A 19,148-nucleotide genomic window follows, 5' to 3' on the forward strand; every position below is an offset into this window, starting at 1 on the left:
TCCAGCATTCATCCATGCTCTCTTCTCTAGGCCGAGGGCCTTTGCACTTGTCCTTCCCTCTGCCTCTAATACTTTCCCTGCCTTTTCCCTCTGGCTAACCCTACTTGTTGTTCAAAATTTAGCTCAAGTAGTAGGTGTTCACCTCTTGCCTGCCTTCTCTTCCACCAACTCAGATTTAAGTTCCTTTCTTTGCATTCACATAGCGTCCTGGATATAGTTCTACCATGGACTTACTATGTTGAGTTGTAATTATCTCTTTACTTACCTGTCTTTCCCACTAGAGTACAGCTCCTTTAAGTGAGGGACTGTGTCTCTGTCTCTCTACCCCAGCACTTATCACAATTCCTGACAAAAGTTAGGTGAGCAATAAATCTTTGTTGAATGAAGTGAATTTTAATAATAGAGTTTCTTTTTATGCTTGGAGCTGGTTATTTGAGATTAGAGCTTAATTCTGTCAGTGTGGTATATAAGGGGTTTTCATCAGGGTGGAGGATAGCTCGTAAAAGAAATATGTGATTCCTTTTCCACAATGTCTGGAGGATTTTCCTATTCAGAGCTCTCTTGGGCCTGCATATTTCTATTTATGCTGAAATGGATCAAAGAAATAAGATCAAGAAACACACGATAAAATAGTAAGAGAGTTTACTCCCACTGAACATGAGGAAACCTTTCTCATTTTTTTTTTTTTTTGAATGGTTACTACTTAACTCTAGAAACCAATATTTATGTTGCTTCATTTTATGCTTCATTGTAGCTGCCGTGAGTGCTTTGGCTAAATTTGGGGCTCAGAATGATAACCTTCTCCCAAGCATCCTTGTACTCTTACAAAGGTAAGTAAAACAGTGTCTTCTTGTAAAATAAGAAGCACCATGTGGCTGAAGAGAGAGTTCCTCATTGTACCGTGTCACACACATTGCAGGGCCGAAGGGGAGAGCTGGTGGAGTGAGGGGCAAATGGCATTTTTGTTCTCTTCTAGTAATTTTCTATGTGCTAAGTACTATAAAATTTGACTTTGGATTTCCCTTTGTATGATTTTCAGGCAGTGACTTAAATGCATGTACCTCAATTGGTATAATAGGGGCCAACTTCCAAGTGATTCACTAAGTAGAGTTGAAAATATCAGCTTTTCATGGTCTCCCTTCCTATTTGATGAGGAAAAGACTTGGCGTTAGCAAACACTCTGTGATTACATCTTGTAATTGAAGCAGAAAAATTACAAGTCGAAAGCTGGCTGGTTTAAATGAAAGAAATTGCCATTTGAGTAGTAACAAAGCCTGGATTCTGAATGTTTTTTAGTATCCTTAGAAAGTCTGATATTCCCATTTCTTAATTATAAAGAAGTCAAGTGTTTATCAGGGTCACGTGGTTGCAGACCCAAGAGAAGACTCCAAACTGCTATCTCATGGTATCTGTTCTTCCTGATTATCTTAATGCCGACTTATGTAGCGCTTCTGATTCACAGTGATACTGTTTCTTCACCAATTCAGAGCAGTACCTAAGATTTATGGAGATTTTAAGATCCACTGTTGTGTGTTGTTGAACGCTTTCATAACAAAGGTAGTATCAGATGGCCCGATGGCGTCCTTTAGGTATGTCCTTTAGGTATGGTGGTAAAGCTACTGGGCACCGTCAGCGTGCTGTGACATGCCTATTCTGTGTCTCTGGACAGGTGTATGATGGATACTGATGATGAGGTTCGGGACAGAGCTACCTTCTATCTGAATGTGCTGCAGCAAAGGCAGATGGCACTGAATGCTACATATATCTTCAATGGTCAGTGAGAGCCCAGGATGTAGACAGTACACTCTTGTTCCCCAGATGGCATCTTGCAAGCATATCTCATGATTTGCATATGAGCTGACATCACTAGGCAAAATGCTTGGTTTTTGTCTTCTAATGCGCTTCCAAGTCTAGGGAAATCTGAAGTATGTGAAAGCCCAAAGACTATAGCTTGTTCCTAGTTCTCCTTGAGTCCCTCTGGGCTGGGTTTACCTTGCCTCCCTTATGCTATCATTGTTCCCACATAGCTAAGATGCTTTCTTTTCTGGAAGGTACTTACATTTTGTTGCAAATGTTGATGTTCTACTCCTATGTTTCCTTGGATGAAATTATAAGGCAGTTTTATAGAATAGCCTTTACTTTTAATTATTTAGGTTATGAAGTCTGTGATTATATTTTTCTCCTCCTTCGGATAGCTCAGATAAATATTATAAATCTTGGCCTATCTGGATCCTAGCATTGGCAAGAAGTTATAATGCTGAGATTTCTGTTTCATAGGTTTGACAGTCTCTGTACCAGGGATGGAAAAAGCCTTACACCAGTATACACTGGAGCCTTCGGAAAAACCCTTTGACATGAAATCTATTCCTCTTGCTATGGCTCCTGTCTTTGAACAGAAAGCAGGTAATGGGAACACTTCACTCTGTTAGTTTTTCTGTGTATAAGTAGTTTTACACCAGTAAAATATGCTGTTAGCATATTTTCTCTAATACTTCTTTTGTTTGTTTATTTGTCAGTCTGTACTTCTAAATCTTTTAGAACTAAGGTGAATATTTTTTTATTAGGGTTTTTTTTTTAATTCCTGGTTTTCGCATAAAAGTAAGAATAAGAAACACGATCTAGATTGAAAGTTTTCTCTTTTTTAATGCTCCATATTAGAGCATCTGAAGTCAGTTGTCACTGTGTCTCTCCAACAGTAGTTGTGTTGTTACCTCCTGTTTTTATTCTCTGAAGTTGGTAATTTCTCAGTTAATTTTGCTATTGAAGGTTTGTCTTTAAAGAATATATGGGACAAGATGATAAAAAATATTCCCAAGGAATGTCTAACTTTAAAACACACACAAAAAAGAAAGGAACAAATGTTTAGTGGTCAGAACCGAGAATGAATGATCTGAACTTTGAACATTTTTCTGTTGATACAGGTCATGTTTCCTATTTGAATCTTGAGAAGATTTGTTTTATATTGTTCCTTCTTTTAAGAGTGCTTTTGTCCATCCTGGTACATTTAAAGCAAATTCTGTATTTTTAGGGTTTACTTTGTTATTTCACAAAATATGTTCACTAAGTACATTTTAATCTGAGCGTCCCTCCAAAAAGGGCGACAGAAGCCTGCTGGGGTTGTTTCGCAATAGCTCTTTACGTGTCTTGAAATGTCTTTCTGGCTGCACTTTCAGCCCGATAGTGGGAGAGAAGCTCACTTGATTGCTCCTATCTGTCTTTGTAGAAATCACACTTGTGGCTACTAAGCCAGAGAAGTTGGCTCCTTCCAGGCAAGACATTTTCCAAGGTATGACAATTTGATGGGTCGAAGTAATAGTCTTGCACCCTGGGCATATAATATAAATATAATAAAGTCCACTACTTTCATTCAGTTTGATGAATTCTCAGTATAGGAAATCTTTGTGTGGCTGAATATTTATTGTCGTAGGTTATAGTTGCTGGGGGCTACCTGGAGTCCCTGGGACTTGCCAGTTAGAAGTTGCTAATTTACTAATTGGGTATGTTGTTCTTTCTCTCTATCTTGGTTAACAGGGAATTCAAATTCTAGGAATTTGGAATATAGTGATATTAGGAATATTATTTAGTTGCTTTTAGTAATTGAGTATATAAACTCTCTTAAAAGGTACTAAAGCTTGAGGATATATTAGAGTGTTCAACTATAAGGCTACGGAAACTTAAAGCATGTTAGGCATCCAGAATAATGTCTTTCCCTGCCTTCTTATTATTTTACTTCTTTCCTTTTTTTTTGATAGAACAACTGGCAGCTGTTCCTGAGTTTATGAATCTAGGACCCTTGTTCAAGTCTTCTGAGCCTGTTCAACTTACAGAAGCAGAGACAGAATATTTTGTCCGTTGTATTAAGCACATGTTTACCAATCACATTGTGTTCCAGGTGAGAAAAGTGCCCTAACTGGCTCCCGTAAGGACTTAGTATGCTTGGAGACAAGTATTAACTCTGCTTTAGTTTGTAATTCTTGTTCCTTTTATAGTGAACTAGGCAGCATTTCTGGTTTCCTTTCCTAACTCCATACCTACAGAGATACCTTCATGTGATGGGTTAAAAACTAAAAGGACATAAAAACAAAATGTCTGAAGTTGGACAATATAAAGTATAACCTATTAAAAAATAATCATTATTTAACATCAGGATAAATTAAGTGGGTTGTTCCAAGAACTTGGGTTTCAATTTGATTCTTAGAAGCTATCAGACATCTGCCATCTTGTTTGGTAGAACTAAGTCTCAGGAAAGAGAAAAAAAATAATATAAACCCCCAAATCTCAAGAATAAGGCTATCCTAGCTGCCTAAAGAAAAATCTTAGGAGCAGACCTGCAGTGCTGTTTAGAGAGGGAAGGTCTAGTGGGTTCCAGAACTGAGCTGTGGGTTTGGGTGGGAAGGAACAACTTGCTTGCAGACGGTTCTTATCCTTCATAACAGTCTCCTGTTTGCTGACTTTCCAGTTTGACTGCACCAACACGCTCAACGACCAGCTGCTGGAGAAGGTGACAGTGCAGGTGGACCCGTCGGATGCCTTTGAAGTGCTGTGCTGCATCCCAGCCCCCAGCCTCACTTACAATCAGCCAGGAATATGTTACACTCTCGTTCGTCTGCCTGATGATGACTCCGCGGCAGGTACTAACCCACCAAAGGGAAGAGATACTTAGATAATTACGGCTGCGTTACTTGAGCTCTTTAAATGTGGGGACACACGTTCAGCATTCAAGAATATGGTTCTTTTCCTGAATTAAATGTAATGATAAAGAGGGTCTATTTATATTTATAAAATTAGTTACTGCTGCAAGATGTTATTTATAACTAAGTCTCTGAGTAAAATTTGCTGGACACTTAATCTTAAAAAAGAAACTGAACGTATATAGGGATAGTCCACAAAGGGCCTCAGGCCTACTGGTGGACCCGTGTCACCACTCATGAGGGATCAGGTAGGCGCTGTCTCCTCTGAAGGAACATGGCCTGCTTCTCTCTGGTGTTCCTTTCCAGGGCATACTAAGGGCTTGTTATTTAGCAGATACAGGGCATTTTAAAAATCTATCGTTTTCGAGGGCCCGACAGTGTAAGGCTGGCGTCTGAGAGTATGTCTCAGCCTGAAATGAGTGTCTTAACCAAAATTAGTGTATCTGTGTTTGAGAAAGGCTTTGTAATTCTCTACTTCATGCATATGCAGTCTGGGGGTTCGGGGTGCTTTAAAGGAGAACCAACTGCTAGTGCCAATGTAATTACAAATTTGGGGATTTGAGGTGTTCTGACCTATCTCTTGTGAATGTCAAGTATTTGTTGTACTTGATTTCTTTTCCCCCTTTTTCTACCTGAGTTCTTCTTTTCTTATATTCACTGCACAGTATTCACAACTGGTACCTGGTTTACACAGAAATAAGCACACATATCGCATTTATGTTTTGAACAACTTTTATTACTAGTACAGGAAAAAAACAATTTTTACTAGCACAGGGAAAAAAATCAGATAAAAGTTAACAAAATTAACAAATATTGGGGAAGGTACAGAGTTCAAGAAATCATAGAAGTACTAGTAAATTGTTATCCCTGGTCATCATTCAGTTACATTTGGGGCTTAACCTGCCTTCTTTCAGCCCCTCTCCGAACTCCCCTTTTAGATGTTGGTTTTGGGAGCCCCTGCCCAATCTCTTCTGTGTTGGATTGCAGACCAGGCTACTCACTCTAGCACGAGGTAGATTCACGTTGGCACCATTGCTGGGTCTGAATCCCAGGTTGTTCCCTCTGGCCCCGGGTGGACCTGCACTTTTAATCTGCAGCCACCCTGGATCCATAACCCCCTGGGTAGGAAGGCACTTTCCTATCTGGCCTCCAGTATTTCTCCTTCGAGCATTAGGCCATCCGAATTTCACCTTTCATTACCTCCTTTATCCCTTTATGAGGTTTTTCTAGGTCCATTCCCATTTAGCATCACTTTCTTTCCTGGTCTGTTTCCCTCTGATTAGATGTGTCTAAAGTATGTCCACCAGCTAGAAATGAAGCTGGCTGGACTCTTCTGTAAAGCTAGTTTTATTTATTCTTGTTCCAAACTAGTATCTGAGCCCAGTCCTACCGTAGCCCTGTGGCTTCCGCCATCATCCCTGGAAACTGCACTTTCAGTTTTTTCAAGTGAGCCCCTCTCCGTGTTTCCTAATTCCTCCTGTGGTGCTTCTCACTAAGTCTGTTTTTTTAAGGGATGCTACTTCACCACTTAATTTTAGAGAGAAACAAAATGCTGAACCCATTAAAGAATCAAGCTCTTCCCAACTGAGAATACGAGCTCCTCCCATTTCCCCAGGTTGACTTGGATAACTGATAACTCAGGTGCCTCACATCCCAGGGAGTGGTCTTAACAAAATACAATAAACACAGGTTTACAAGATCAAAATACATAACACAACAATATGGAAATCACGGAAATTACATACAGTTGAGGAGAAAACAACAGAAAAGATTCCTACTAAGAGAGTAAGTAAAGGATTTTCTCACCCCTCTTACTAAGGGGTTAATTTCTTTTTAAAACATAGATCTTACAAATTAGCCCAGAGGTTTCAACCTTTGGTCTGCTGGCTATGGACTCTTTTGTTTGATGGTTTGTTAGTATTTTATTTATAAAAATTTGGCATTTGGAGAATTTTCTTTCTTTTTTGTTAAACTCAAAGGACTTGCTGATTGGTGCTAAAAGTCAGTTATAAACTCTTGTCATTGCTTTTTGGAGAAAAGAAATGGAATTTTGTCTCAACACTTGGACTTTTAAAATTTTGTTAGTAGTTGATTTATATTTGACCCTTCATAGATCTGCTTAAAAAACTCCTTTCTATTCTTTTGTCTTTGTCAGAAATTCTAAAGTTTTTAATCCATGGCCAATCCAAAGTCTTGGCTGTGCAATGAATAGAAGTGAAATACCAGGGCATAGATGGTAATAAAAATGTCTTTTACCCATTCCTTCTTTTTTGCATTTTCCCACTGCAAATATTCCAAATGTTACCAATCACCTGAAGATCTATACATTACCTCTACTGTGTCTCATCTCAGAAAATATATTTTCCTTATAATCACAGTAAAAAAAAAAATTATATAGATTGTGATTTCCTTCAACTTGAAAATTGTATAGCATAATAGAAAGGACTAGAGGTTTTGGAGATAGACAATTTGGGATTAGAATTCTTACTTTGCTACACACTGTGAATCTTGGATAAATTATTTGATATCTATAAGCCTTTCAGGATTGTTGTAAGGATGGAATGAAGTTAAATAAGGAACGTGATTAGTGTGGTGCCAGACATATAGTAAATACTCAATTAATGGAGCTTTTAAAACTGTTTCAATTCTGGAACTATCCACTTTCTTCCTTTATCCTCTTTAAAAATCAAGTTTTCCACGGTTCAAAAGACATACCCTCTAATCTCCTGAAAGTTGTTCTATTTGCTGTATCTTTAAACTTTCCCACTCCCCCTTACTTTGTAAGTGTACAGAAAATCCACACCATCTGAAAAAACTAACCCAACATCAAGATATTACCATAACTCCTTCCCTTAAATTATGGGCAATTTGTGGAACGAGTAAGTCTCCATTCAGTTAGGCCTCTTAATATCATCTAGCCTCCAACAATTACTCTGTTACTCAAAAATTTTTAGAAAACCCTTCAAGGCAGCATTCTTTCTTAGTATCTTTACTCGTTCAGCAACTTTCCTTTCTCTGAATATTTTTGCACCACTAACAATATATGTATGCAGCAGTCGGCAAATTTTTCCCCACTTTGGACCTCTGTAATGCCCCTACCTATTTAACTTTTTGTTCCGTTACCTACTCAGAACCATCCTAATCCCCAAATTACTTTTATTATTGCACTATCAGGCCTTATTGCATCATATTTCTCATCTCAAACCATTTCAGCAAATTTAAGTCATTTAAAAAGTCTTAATAGAAAACATCCTTACCAAGATCAAGTTTAGCGGTCCATGTGTATGAGTCTTCTGGTTTTCATTAGCGATGCTGCCTCCCATATAACAATTCATAACTCTTTCACATGTATTCAGTTCTCGACTTTCTGCCTACCCTTCCTTAAACCTCCATCTTAACTTGAGCTGCCACAGGATTCTGATGGACTCTGAACTCTTCTCTGAATCTGTAGTCTTGATTCCATTATTTGTTGTTCAATACTAATCATGTTAACTCCTGACATTCTGTATTAAATCTGCAACTTCAACTAAGTAAAATTTATCTCAGAGTTTTTCACTTCGACTCACACGCATCCACTCACTGGGATCCATATTAATGACCCTGATAAAACTTTGCATTCTTTCAATCTAAGTACATAATTTGAATTTTCATTCAAATGCTAAAACAGGATAGGTAGAACATTTTATTCAGCCATTATTTCCCCTGCCTTCATCACTAGAATTCGTATCAGTCTAGCCTTTTTTCTTTGTAGAATATTTATAAGAATTTATTTGAGCCCAACTGAAGGCATATGCCAGGGAGCAAGATCTCAAATGCTTCCCTTCAGTCCAGCCTGAAAAGCAGTATTGCTCCAATTTAACCCCTTCTGACATTGGCCAGATTCCCAGCTTGTGCCCTTTATCCACCCGTTCATTCATCTTGTAACCAGTCTGCCTTTCATCAAATGACGCTGACATTTCTGGCATTCCCTCTGTACTTTCACCTGTCTTCCTGTCCGATTTCATGTGCCCTTTTCACACCATCGGCAACATCATCCAGAATCTTTATTGCTGCTTTGCTTAAATGATAACATCTCTCCAGAATTCAACAGAAACAGGGCACATCCATTCATACCTCTTTTTCCCTCCTTTAGCCTCAGAACACACCTCAGCTTGTTTGCACCGCCCAGGCTTGTGGTTCAGTCTGTCTGGCCTGTACGTGGATTCAGCATGTGACCATGTGTGAGCTCCCTCCTTTGCCTACTCTTGTTACTCAGAACAGCACCAGCCACTGCACACATTTCAGCTCTGCTCTCAGACGTACTCGTGAGAAGGATGGCTGCTGCTGCGCTCCCTTCTGATTTCACTTCAGGAGTTCCTCTCTTTGTGACCGTTTATTCTCCTGAATATAGTGGGCAGCCACTATGAGACTTTCTGGTAGACTTTTCAGGCAGCCACCAATTTCTCTGCAATAATTTCTTTTTATATATTTCTGACATATCCTTGAGGAAATGTAGCTCATGCTCCCTCCACTGTGATCCAGTAATTGTGATCAAGGTTAACAGGCAACACTGTGTATCATAACCATTATAATGTTCCCCATTCTGAGAACGATGTAATATGTATACTGGCGACTCAATCCCAATTTCATTTTAACCACTTCTTTCCATTTTTCTTCGGCTCATTTTCATTGGAAAAACATGCACCGATAAATGTGATGTCACCATCTGTAGGATGCGTATTTTATCAGTGCTACATACCATTCTTTCAAAATCCAATTGATTGCACTACATTGCCTTTGCTTTCTACTTGGGTGTCCTACAGTGGCTCCCTCTATGAATACTCTACATTGTCTCTTTTCCCGTAAACAGTGCTTGCCACAGGTATGACTCCCATCGCCTAAACTTTCTTAGAGTCACTCGTATGCTCCGGCTGTCTGGCTGTGGAACCCTCCATCCAACCGCTCTGGCTCCTGAGACCTGCCACTCCCCCGGTTGTGGGCTCTTAAGGCCGCTGTGCCCTTCTCCATGTTGCCCTGTTACCCACCTGAGCCCCTCTGACGATCAAAAGGTTCCCTCCTCTCCTTGTCTGTCCCTTTCTTGTCCTGTTGCCACCCCTGACGCAACGCGCATCCCGTCAGCCACCTTCTCATGATGCCCAAGATTCCTGTCTCTCCCTTTCCAGGCTGGACGCAGAGTAAACCGTGCTCAGCCCATCCTCTGCCTTTCCTTCCCTTCCTGTCTTCAAGAGACTCTGCTTCATCTGCACATACTGCCCTCCTTCCCTGCCACCTGCTAGCTTGCGACAGATTCACTGTTCTTATCCTTGACATCTGCTCCGCTCTTGGCCTGCACTCATGCTCCATCCATTGACGATTCTTTGTCCCCAGTGAGCTGTATGGAACACAACTGGTGTCTGAATTTTCTGGAGACCAGTGCTTCTCTGGGTTTCTCTATGACCTTTCATAATTTCTCCATGTCATGCCTGTGACATGTTGTCTCCATTTTAGTCGGTCATTATCTCTACACCTCATCCTCCTTTGGCTCGTCCCTCCTCTCCCAGGTCCCGGGCTGCTTTACCTGCTCTGTGCTCTCCCTCCTGCATGGGCTTCCTCATACCCTGGCCCCACCTGATGGGTCAAAGTACCTGCATTGTCCACGTTCACTCCTCTTGCGGGCTCTTAGCCATCCCTCTCTTGGCACAGTGGTTCCCTGAGGCTCTCAACCAGCCCCTCCTGCCCTAGCTCAGAGGCGCCGTCTCGGGCCCTTGCCTTCTCTCCCGCCCGTTGGACCACCTCTCGTCCTCCACACTCTCCCAGCATTCCACACTGCTCACCTCATCTCCCACCTCCTGGGCCCAGTTTCCTCGTCTCTCCTGCTTTGCTTCTCTACTGCACACATAGCAAAGGAACCGTCCTACCTGAGCCACGTGACATTCTCTCAGCTACTGTCCATGAACCTTCCGGCTGGATTCAGTCGTCTGCTCTGCCGTGTGCTCCCTTCTTGGTCCCCTGCCCACTACTCATCCCAGTTCCCTCATCACGACCTCAGACACACTGTCCTGAATCCGCACGCTCTGCCCTCCATCCCCTGCTCACATCCTATGGTGCAGACTGCGGTTTCCTCCCAGGCCCTGCAAACGTCACTCCCTGTAACCGTCCATGCTTCCATTCAGACCCTTTGTCGCACACTCGTCTCACACAGGTTTCGGGGAGCCTCTCGCTCTGATTCTCCCCCCTTTCTCCTGTCACCACAGGACTTTTGCCTTCCACACTCCTCCTCTTCCCCACGCCTGCCAACCCCACGCCCAACACTCATGCTCAGTCTCGACCTGCACAGAACCCGGGTACTGCTGTCCCCCCTGCTCTCCTCCTCCCTACCCAGCAGTGACCTCTCTGCCAGTGACTCCTTCACACTTGTCTCCGGTCCCACCTGCCCTTCCTTCTGCGGTCACATCCCCTCTGGTGCTCCCCAGTCACATCCACATGACCCAGCTTCCCTTCTGCTCCACTCCCATCCCTCGCAGCCTCACATGTCAAGCATACTCTTCTTCAGGACCACCATGTTGGCGCTCCGCCCCTACCCGCTGGCGGTGAGTCCCAGGTCACCGCCAGATGCCTTCTCGGCTACATCCATTTGCTCGCTGTCTGCCTGGTCCAGGGTCCTTCCCCTGTGTCTGACAGTCTTGACTCTGATGCCTCCATCTTCCCTGACTCGGGCTCCTCTGCTCATCTTCACCTGCCTGCCCGGCTCTGCCCTCTGCCCTCTGCCCCTTCCACCCAGTGATTCTCACCCGAGGATGCAGGACCCCCAAGGCGGTCTATCAGCATCATCTTTGGGGTATGTTTTTGGGTTTTGTGTTTGTTTTTTTTGGTTTTGTTTTTGTTTGGAGCAGAGCACTGCTCCCCCCTCAGATGTTGTGATAGGCCTCCCTTGGGGTCCATGCCCACAGCCCCCCCTCGGGTGAAATCACCACCCCCCCCCCCCGGGAAGAATCACTGCTGTGGAAGCCCAGCCTGACCCCCTGAGCTGCACCCTCCCCTTCTGCCTGTAGCCTTCCACCTGTTTCCACTGACACTTTCACCCAAAAGATCCCAGCATTGGTCCCCATTCTGACATTGACCCGGCACGCCCCTCTTGGAACCACCACGTTGCCTTCCAGATTTGCTCTCTCACACCCGACATGCCTCAACCCCAGTCTGCATTGGAGCACTGTTCTCTTTCACCCCCACCCCTCAAAATACCCCTTTAAGATTCTTGGAAATTGTGACAATCTTTGGTCGGAATCTTGTCATTTTTGGCCCCTGTGGTCCTCACACCCCTCTGTGGTGCCCACCAACCAGCCGTTTCCCTTCCCCCTTTCCTGCCACTACTCTCCTGTGCCCTCTCTGGGTGGGGTCACTGGTCTTCCCCACACTCTCCTCAACCTGCAGTCATCACCCCAACACTGGACGTGGAATCTGTCCACAAACTCAGTTAAAGAAGATCATTTTCTCAGAGTCTGGAGTTTGGCTCATGTTCCCCACCCAACCCCATGCCCACTGACCCCAACCCTGCCCTCCCATCCAACCCATTAAACCCGACCCACACCCAGACCCAAACCCTGTCCTGCACCCCGACCCAGCCTCCCTCCCATTCCCGCCTCCCACCCCTTCCCCGCCTCCCACCCTTTCCCCACCTCCCTCCCCTTCCCCACCTCCCACCCGCCGGATCCGTAGTAAAGAGCCTGGCCAAAAATGTTTTACCCTTTCCACAAAGTTCAAGGCTATAGGAGCAGCCAGTGCTTCCCAACTACTAGCCACCCCTTTGCACTCCTCCTTCCCCACACCACTGCTCACGTGGGCTGTCCCTGATGCTCTGAACTTCCCTGTGGTTGGCTCCTCTGAGATCTTCCAGGACGCCTACTCCACCACCTCCCTCTTCTCCTTGCTCCCCCGTTGGTGTCCAGCCTGTCTCCTTCCACTGGTTCCACTCTGTATCCTCACCTGGGTGCCTCACATCACCATGTCTGTCTCTGCAAGGTGACCCTCCCTTTGCACTGCATCAAGGTCCCTCTGGACATTCCTTCCTGGGATCTTTCCTCACCTGACTCATACTTTCCTTTTCCTCCTCAACCCAAGGAAGCATCTTGCCTCTTCTCTAGGGTCATGCGTCTCATCTCAAAGCTTCCTCATGCCTGTCATTTACCTGCATTGTGTCACCGCATCTCCCTAAGAGTGTGCTCCCTCCCATGACTTGCTCTCACTGCTCACACTCTGTCTTGTCCCCTTGCCATACTGTGTTCTCTTCTAAAACCCATCAGCTGTCGCTCATCAAGTCTTTTCACTGGCTTCTAGCACTGCCCTCCCTTTATGTTCACTATTCTTAGCCTCACCCACTCAGTCACACCTTCCTTCCTCTTCTCTCTTCCCCTTTAATCAAGACATTGCCCACAGAATACAGCAGGTTCCACCACTTCCTTCCCGTCTTCCTTCCCTTGCTTTCACTGCTTCCATCTCTCCTCCATGAGGCCCCTTGATACACCCATGACCATGACCCTTGCCCTCCCAACCCCACTGACACTGTCCGGATCCTCCCTTTGTGCTTTCGCTCTTATCCACACGGCCCTCACAGCACTCACCTGCACATTCCAAGACCTCCCCCCCCTTCCCATTCTGCATTGCCCCCTCTGTTGTCTGCTGGATACAGCCTCCAGACCAAGAGCCCCAAGATCCTGCCATCCTACTCCTAGCTGTCTCCCTCTGAGCCTCTTTGCTGTCCATATTCTACTCTCAGATCAGAGCCATGACATCCCTCTGGTTTGAAGGTCCCCATCCCTCTCTGCTGCCCTCTGGGTCTCTCTGACACATGCTAGACGTCCACCCTTTGCAGCCTCTGGACTAGTACAGCACAGATCCTGCGATCACTGTGAAATGCCACCTTCGCCCTGCTTCCGGTCTGCGCCTCCTCCATTTCTAAGCATGTGAGCCATCCCCGTGAGTCCTCCTGAAGTCTGAGGTTGCCTGCCAGTCATTTCTTCTGGGTGGACCTTCATGTGCAGCGTGCCCCGTTTCCTCTCTTTTACCACAGTCATTGTAGCCCTTCCCCACTTGTCCCTGAAGCTCTCGGGTCATAGCGGGAGCTCTGACGTCTCAGCTCTGCTCCTACCATCTGGCCTCATTACCGAACATGACACTGTTCTTGCCCCCTAAGATCTGCCGATTTCCCCGATTGGGAGCTCTTTAGGCTGCCTACCATTTTCATGGTGCCCCCTTTCCCTACCCTGAGCCTGTGGAACATTCACGAGATTCTCTCTGTTCTTCACACCTCCTGTCCCTTTCTCTTCACCTTGACCCACAGACACAGTTGCATCCCATAAATCACCTCGTGGTGGCTGGGACTCTACTGTGTCTCTCTTTCCATGCTGGGTGTGGCCTGCACCATACTCAGCCCATCCTCTGCCCTTTCTCCATTGTTGTCTTCAAGAGACCGTCTGCCCATCATTCTCATCCACCTTCCAGGATCTTCCTCAGCCCATCCTACTTCCCCTGCTGCCTCCAGTTATGCAACAGATTCAGTGGTCTTTCTCCGTGACATTTGCTCCTTCTGACTTGCTCTCAGACTCCCCATTGCTAGCTTCTTAGTCCCCAGCATGCTGTACTGAATCCACTTGCTGTCCCAATTCACACCCAAACACCCTCCCTTTCCAGACGGGCCCTTTTGGAGGCGGTCGTTGCTTCTCTGGGCTCCCCTCGCACCTTTCAGGACTCCCCAGGCCTTGCACTGACAGGGCTGACTTGCATGTTGTCAGCAGGCCGCTAATCAACCACCTCATCCTCCGGCTTCTCCCACCTCTCCCACATTCCTCACACCTTCCCCGCGCTGAGTCTGCCTCCTGCGTGGGCTTCCTCATGCCCTTGGTCCATTTTTAGGGGCAAGTTCCTGGATTCTGTACTTCCCCTTCCTTCTTCACGCTTTGCCATCCCATGCTCAGTGCCGTGCATTCCCCGAGCCTCTCAACCAGCCCCTCCTGCCCTAGCTCAGAGGCGCCGTCTCGGGCCCTTGCCTTCTCTCCCGCCTGTTGGACCACCTCTCGTCCTCCACACTCTCCCAGCATTCCACACCGCTCACCTCGTCTCCCACCTCCTGGGCCCGGTTTCCTCGTCTCTCCTGCTTTGCTTCTCTACTGCACACATAGCAAAGGAACCGTCCTACCTGAGCCACGTGACATGCTCTCAGCTACTGTCCGTGAACCTTCCAGCTGGATTCAGTCGTCTGCTCTGCCGCGTGCTCCCTTCTTGGTCCCCCACCAACTACTCATCCCAGTTCACTCATCATGGCCTCAGACACACTGTCCTGAATCCGCACGCTCCGCCCTCCATCCCCTGCTCACATCCTATGGTGCAGGCTGCGGTTTCCTCCCGGGCCCTGCTAATGTCACTCCCTGTAACCGTCCATGCTTCCATTCAGACCCTTTGTCGCACACTTGTCTCACACAGGTGTTGGGGAGCCTCTTGCTCTGATTGTCCCCCCTTTCTCCTGTCACCACAGGACGTTTGCCTCCTGCCCCAGTGTCTGCCCCCCACGCCTGACACCATGGCACTCAGTCTCGACCTGCGCAGAGCCCTGGGTCCTGTGGTACGCTCCTCCTTCTCTCTGTCTATTTTCTGTCATTCTTAGAAGGCATTTCTTACAGCATATGTCATTCAGGTTTGTCTCCTGTTCCACCTGCCTCTTCCTTTGCCGTGCACATCCCACACAGTGCTCCCTGCTCACAGTCGGACAGCCCAGCTTCCTTCCTGCTCCACTCCCATCCCTCGCAGCCTCACATGTCAAGCATACTCTTCTTCAGGACCACCATGTTGGCGCTCCGCCCCCTACCCGCTGGCGGTGATTCCCAGGTCACCGCCAGATGCCTTCTCGGCTACATCCATTTGCTCGCTGTCTGGTCCAGGGTCCTTCCCCCGTGTCTGACAGTCTTGACTCTGATGCCTCCATCTTCCCTGACTCAGGGGCTCCTCTGCTCATCTTCACCTGCCTGCCCGGCTCTGCCCTCTGCCCTCTGCCCTCTGCCCTCTGCTCCTTCCACCCAGTGATTCTCACCCGAGGATGCAGGACCCCCAAGGCGGCCTATCAGCATCATCTTTGGGGTGTGTTTTTGGATTTTGTGTTTGGTATTTTTGGTTTTGTTTTTGTTTGGAGCAAAGCATTGCTCCCCCCCTCAGATGTTGTGATAGGCCTCCCTTGGGGTCCATGCCCACAGCCCCCCCTCGGGTGAAATCACCACCCTCCCCCCCCCGGGAAGAATCACTGCTGTGGAAGCCCAGCCTGACTCCTGGGCTGCACTTTCCCCCTTTGCTCTTCTAGTGTTCTATCAGTTGCCACTGACACATTTTCCTGAAAGATCCCACCCAGAGTTGGCCCCACTCACGTTATCCGGGCACTGTCCTCTGGACTGCATTCCCTTCCAGATTTACTCATTTACTCTCTCATACCTGATACGCCCCAGACCCCAGTCTGCATTGAAACATTGTTCTTTTTACAAAGCCCAGCCAGTTACCCCTCCTGCCCTCTACCCTTTATGACTCTCAGGAACTGTGACAATCTCTTTGGTCTAAATCTGGTCCTTCTTCTCGCTTTCCTTACAGTTACCCCCTCATCGCATCCATAATCGTCCCCTTGCAGCTTTACCCCTGTGGTCCTCACGCCCCCTGTGGTGCCCGCCAGCCCGCCCTTTCCCTTCCCCTTTCCTGCCGCTTCTCTCCTGTGCCCTCTCTGGTGGGGTCACTGGTCTTCCCCACACTCTCCTTCAGTCATCGCCCCAACACTGGACATGGAATCAGTCCAGAAGCTCAGTTCAAAGAGATGGTTTTCTCAGTGGCTGGAGCTTGGCTTATGTTCCCTCACGCCTACCCCCATGCCCGCTGACCCCTACCCTGCCCTCCCATCAAATCTGACCCACACCCTGACCAAACCTCATCCCCCATCCTGACCCTCCCTCCCATCCTGTCCCGTCAGATCTAGGATCTATAGTTAAGAACCTGGCTGAAAAGTCTCCCCTTTCCACGTTTAAGGTGGTAGGAGTAGCCTTTGCTTTCTGCCACCCTCTCACCACCCCTGTTCCGCTAGTCCTTCCCCATAGTATTGCTCACAGTAGTCGACCCCATTGTCTTACTCCCCTTGTGGTTGGCTCCTCTCAGACCTCCTAGGAGGCCTATGTGCCACCTCCCTCTTCTCCTCACCCCCCGGTGGTGTCCAGCGCTCTCCACCGCGCTCCATCCTCCCCTGGGTGCCTCCTATCACCTTGTCTGACTCGGGGCACTGACTGTCCTGAGGTGCTGCATCAAGACCCCAGTTGGAAATCCCTTCCCGTGACATTTCCTCACAGGACCATGTCTGCCCTTGCCGTTTCCCAGGGAAAGCCTCCTGCTTCTCTCAGGCCCACGCCTCTCAGAGCACCCTGCTGCCTGTGATTGGGTATTAGTCATCCCTCCTCCACAGGGATGTGCTCCCTCCTCACTGCTCACCAGGCCACAGTGTCTCCAAAAGCATCTGCTGTCACTCACCGGGTCCTTCCACTGACTCCCTGCACTGCCGTCCCTTCAGGCTCCCTTCTCCTTGGTCTCACACTCTATGATTTTCCTACCTCTTCTCTCTTCCCTTTTAATCAGGCACTTGCCCACAGACTTTACAACAGGACCACACTTCCTTCTCTTCTTCCTTCCCGTGTCTCCACTGTTTGTATTTCTCCTCCATCCGGCCCCCTGCTGCATCTCTGCCCATCACCCTCGACCTTCCACTCTCCATTGACCCTGCTCGATCCCTCTTCTGCCCAGTGCTTGGCCACGTTCCCCTCACAACTCCCATGTGCACATTTTCAGACCTTCTCTCTCTCCGTCCCATTCTGCCACGGCCCCTTTGTTGTCTACCAGATCCAGGCGCCAAAACAAGAGCTCCCCATCCGAGCCACCACCATCCTGCCCCTTGCTCTCTCCCTGCTGACGACTTCATCTTCTCTGATGACACCTGTGGTCTCAGAGGTCTGCCGTCCTTCCCTAGATCCCTGTAGGGAGTTTCCCTGCCTCATGCTAGACCGCCACCCTTTGTAGCCCCTCAGAATAGCAGAGCATGGAATAGGTGGTCGTTGTGAAATGTGATTCCAGCTTGCTCCCCAGCGATTTCTTAGCATGTCTGCCATCCACACACTGGCCTTCATCCACCTGCCTCCATCCCGATACCTCTGAGGTGACCTACCATGGTTTCTGTGCAAGGCCCATCTTAATGTGCAACACTGCCCCTTTCCTGTTTCCCCCAGTCACTGTAGCCCTTTTCCCTGCTTACCCTGAGGGCCTTGCGTCGCCAGATGCCCGGGCTGTAGTGTCTTGGCTCTGCTCTGCTGCAGCATACAGCACATGCCTCTCGCCGCCGGAGATCTGCCAGTGTCCTCAGATTAGGAGCTCTTTAGGTCACTTTCCGCTCCACAGTGCCCTTTTACTGACCCTGGGTCCCTCCTACGTTCGTGAAGTTTTCTCCCCTCTCCCATGCCGCCTGTCCCTTTTCTCGCTGACTCTCCCGACACAGCTACCATTACAGTCTCCCTCCTCCCCGGTTGCCTGATGCTTCAGTGTCTCTGTCTCCACACTGGTTGTGGACTGAATTGGCTTTGCTCATCTGCCACCTTTTCTCCCACTCTTGTCTTCAAGAGACACTGGCTTCATCTTCAGCATGCTCTCCTGCTTTCACCACCACCTGCTAACCATGCGACAGGTTCCATAGTCTCTCCACATGTGCTCCCTTTTTCACCTGCCCTCATGCTCCCCGTTGCCAGCTTGTGTCAAAAGTCCATCTGTATGTAAATCCATCTGTTGTCCCAGCTCACCCCTAAGCACCCTGACTTTTGGGTCTGCCACTTTGAAACAGTGATTGCTTCCTAGGGCTTCTCTCTGACCTTTTATCACCTAGTCATGCCTTTCACTGACCAGTGTGTCCCAAACGTTTCAAATGGGCCACTACCTCTACACCCTATCCTCCTCTGGCCTCTTCCCTCCTCTCCCAAGTTCCTTGCTCACTTTACCTGCTCTGTGCTCTCCCCCCTGCTTCAGCTTCCTATGCCCATTGCCTACTTTTGAGGACAGCGTACCTGGATTCTCCCCGTCCCCTCCTCCCTGTGGGCTGTTTGGCAACTGTCTCTTAGCACAGTGGTTCCCCGAGCCTCTCAACCAGCCCCTCCTGCCCTAGCTCAGAGGTGCCGTCTCCGGCTCTTGCCTTCTCTCCCGCCCGTTGGCCCACCTCTCGTCCTCCACACTCTCCCAGCATTCCACACCGCTCACCTCGTCTCCCACCTCCTGGGCCCAGTTTCCTCGTCTCTCCTGCTTTGCTTCTCTACTGCACACATAGCAAAGGAACCGTCCTACCTGAGCCACGTGACATTCTCTCAGCTACTGTCCGTGAACCTTCCAGCTGGATTCAGTCGTCTGCTCTGCCGTGTGCTCCCTTCTTGG

At 47.5% G+C, this 19,148-nt stretch overlaps 2 protein-coding genes across 3 annotated transcripts in view; one reads left to right on the plus strand and one right to left on the minus strand.

The window, feature by feature from the left end:
- The window catches only part of COPG2 (COPI coat complex subunit gamma 2), a 111,700-nt gene that overhangs the window by 56,391 nt on the left and 36,161 nt on the right, over positions 1-19,148 (plus strand). For both annotated transcript variants that reach the window (XM_074315602.1, XM_019751183.2), the window contains exons 15-20: positions 755-830; positions 1,670-1,773; positions 2,278-2,403; positions 3,224-3,286; positions 3,753-3,892; positions 4,460-4,631. In XM_074315602.1, the coding sequence (XP_074171703.1) occupies positions 755-830; positions 1,670-1,773; positions 2,278-2,403; positions 3,224-3,286; positions 3,753-3,892; positions 4,460-4,631 (681 nt within the window). The remainder of the gene's footprint in view (positions 1-754; positions 831-1,669; positions 1,774-2,277; positions 2,404-3,223; positions 3,287-3,752; positions 3,893-4,459; positions 4,632-19,148) is intronic.
- MEST (mesoderm specific transcript) overlaps positions 1-19,148 on the minus strand; it is an 83,606-nt gene that overhangs the window by 20,584 nt on the left and 43,874 nt on the right. The gene's annotated exons all lie outside the window — the stretch shown is intronic.

The sequence above is a fragment of the Rhinolophus sinicus genome, linkage group LG11, assembly GCF_036562045.2.
Source record: "Rhinolophus sinicus isolate RSC01 linkage group LG11, ASM3656204v1, whole genome shotgun sequence".
Lineage (NCBI taxonomy): Eukaryota > Metazoa > Chordata > Mammalia > Chiroptera > Rhinolophidae > Rhinolophus > Rhinolophus sinicus.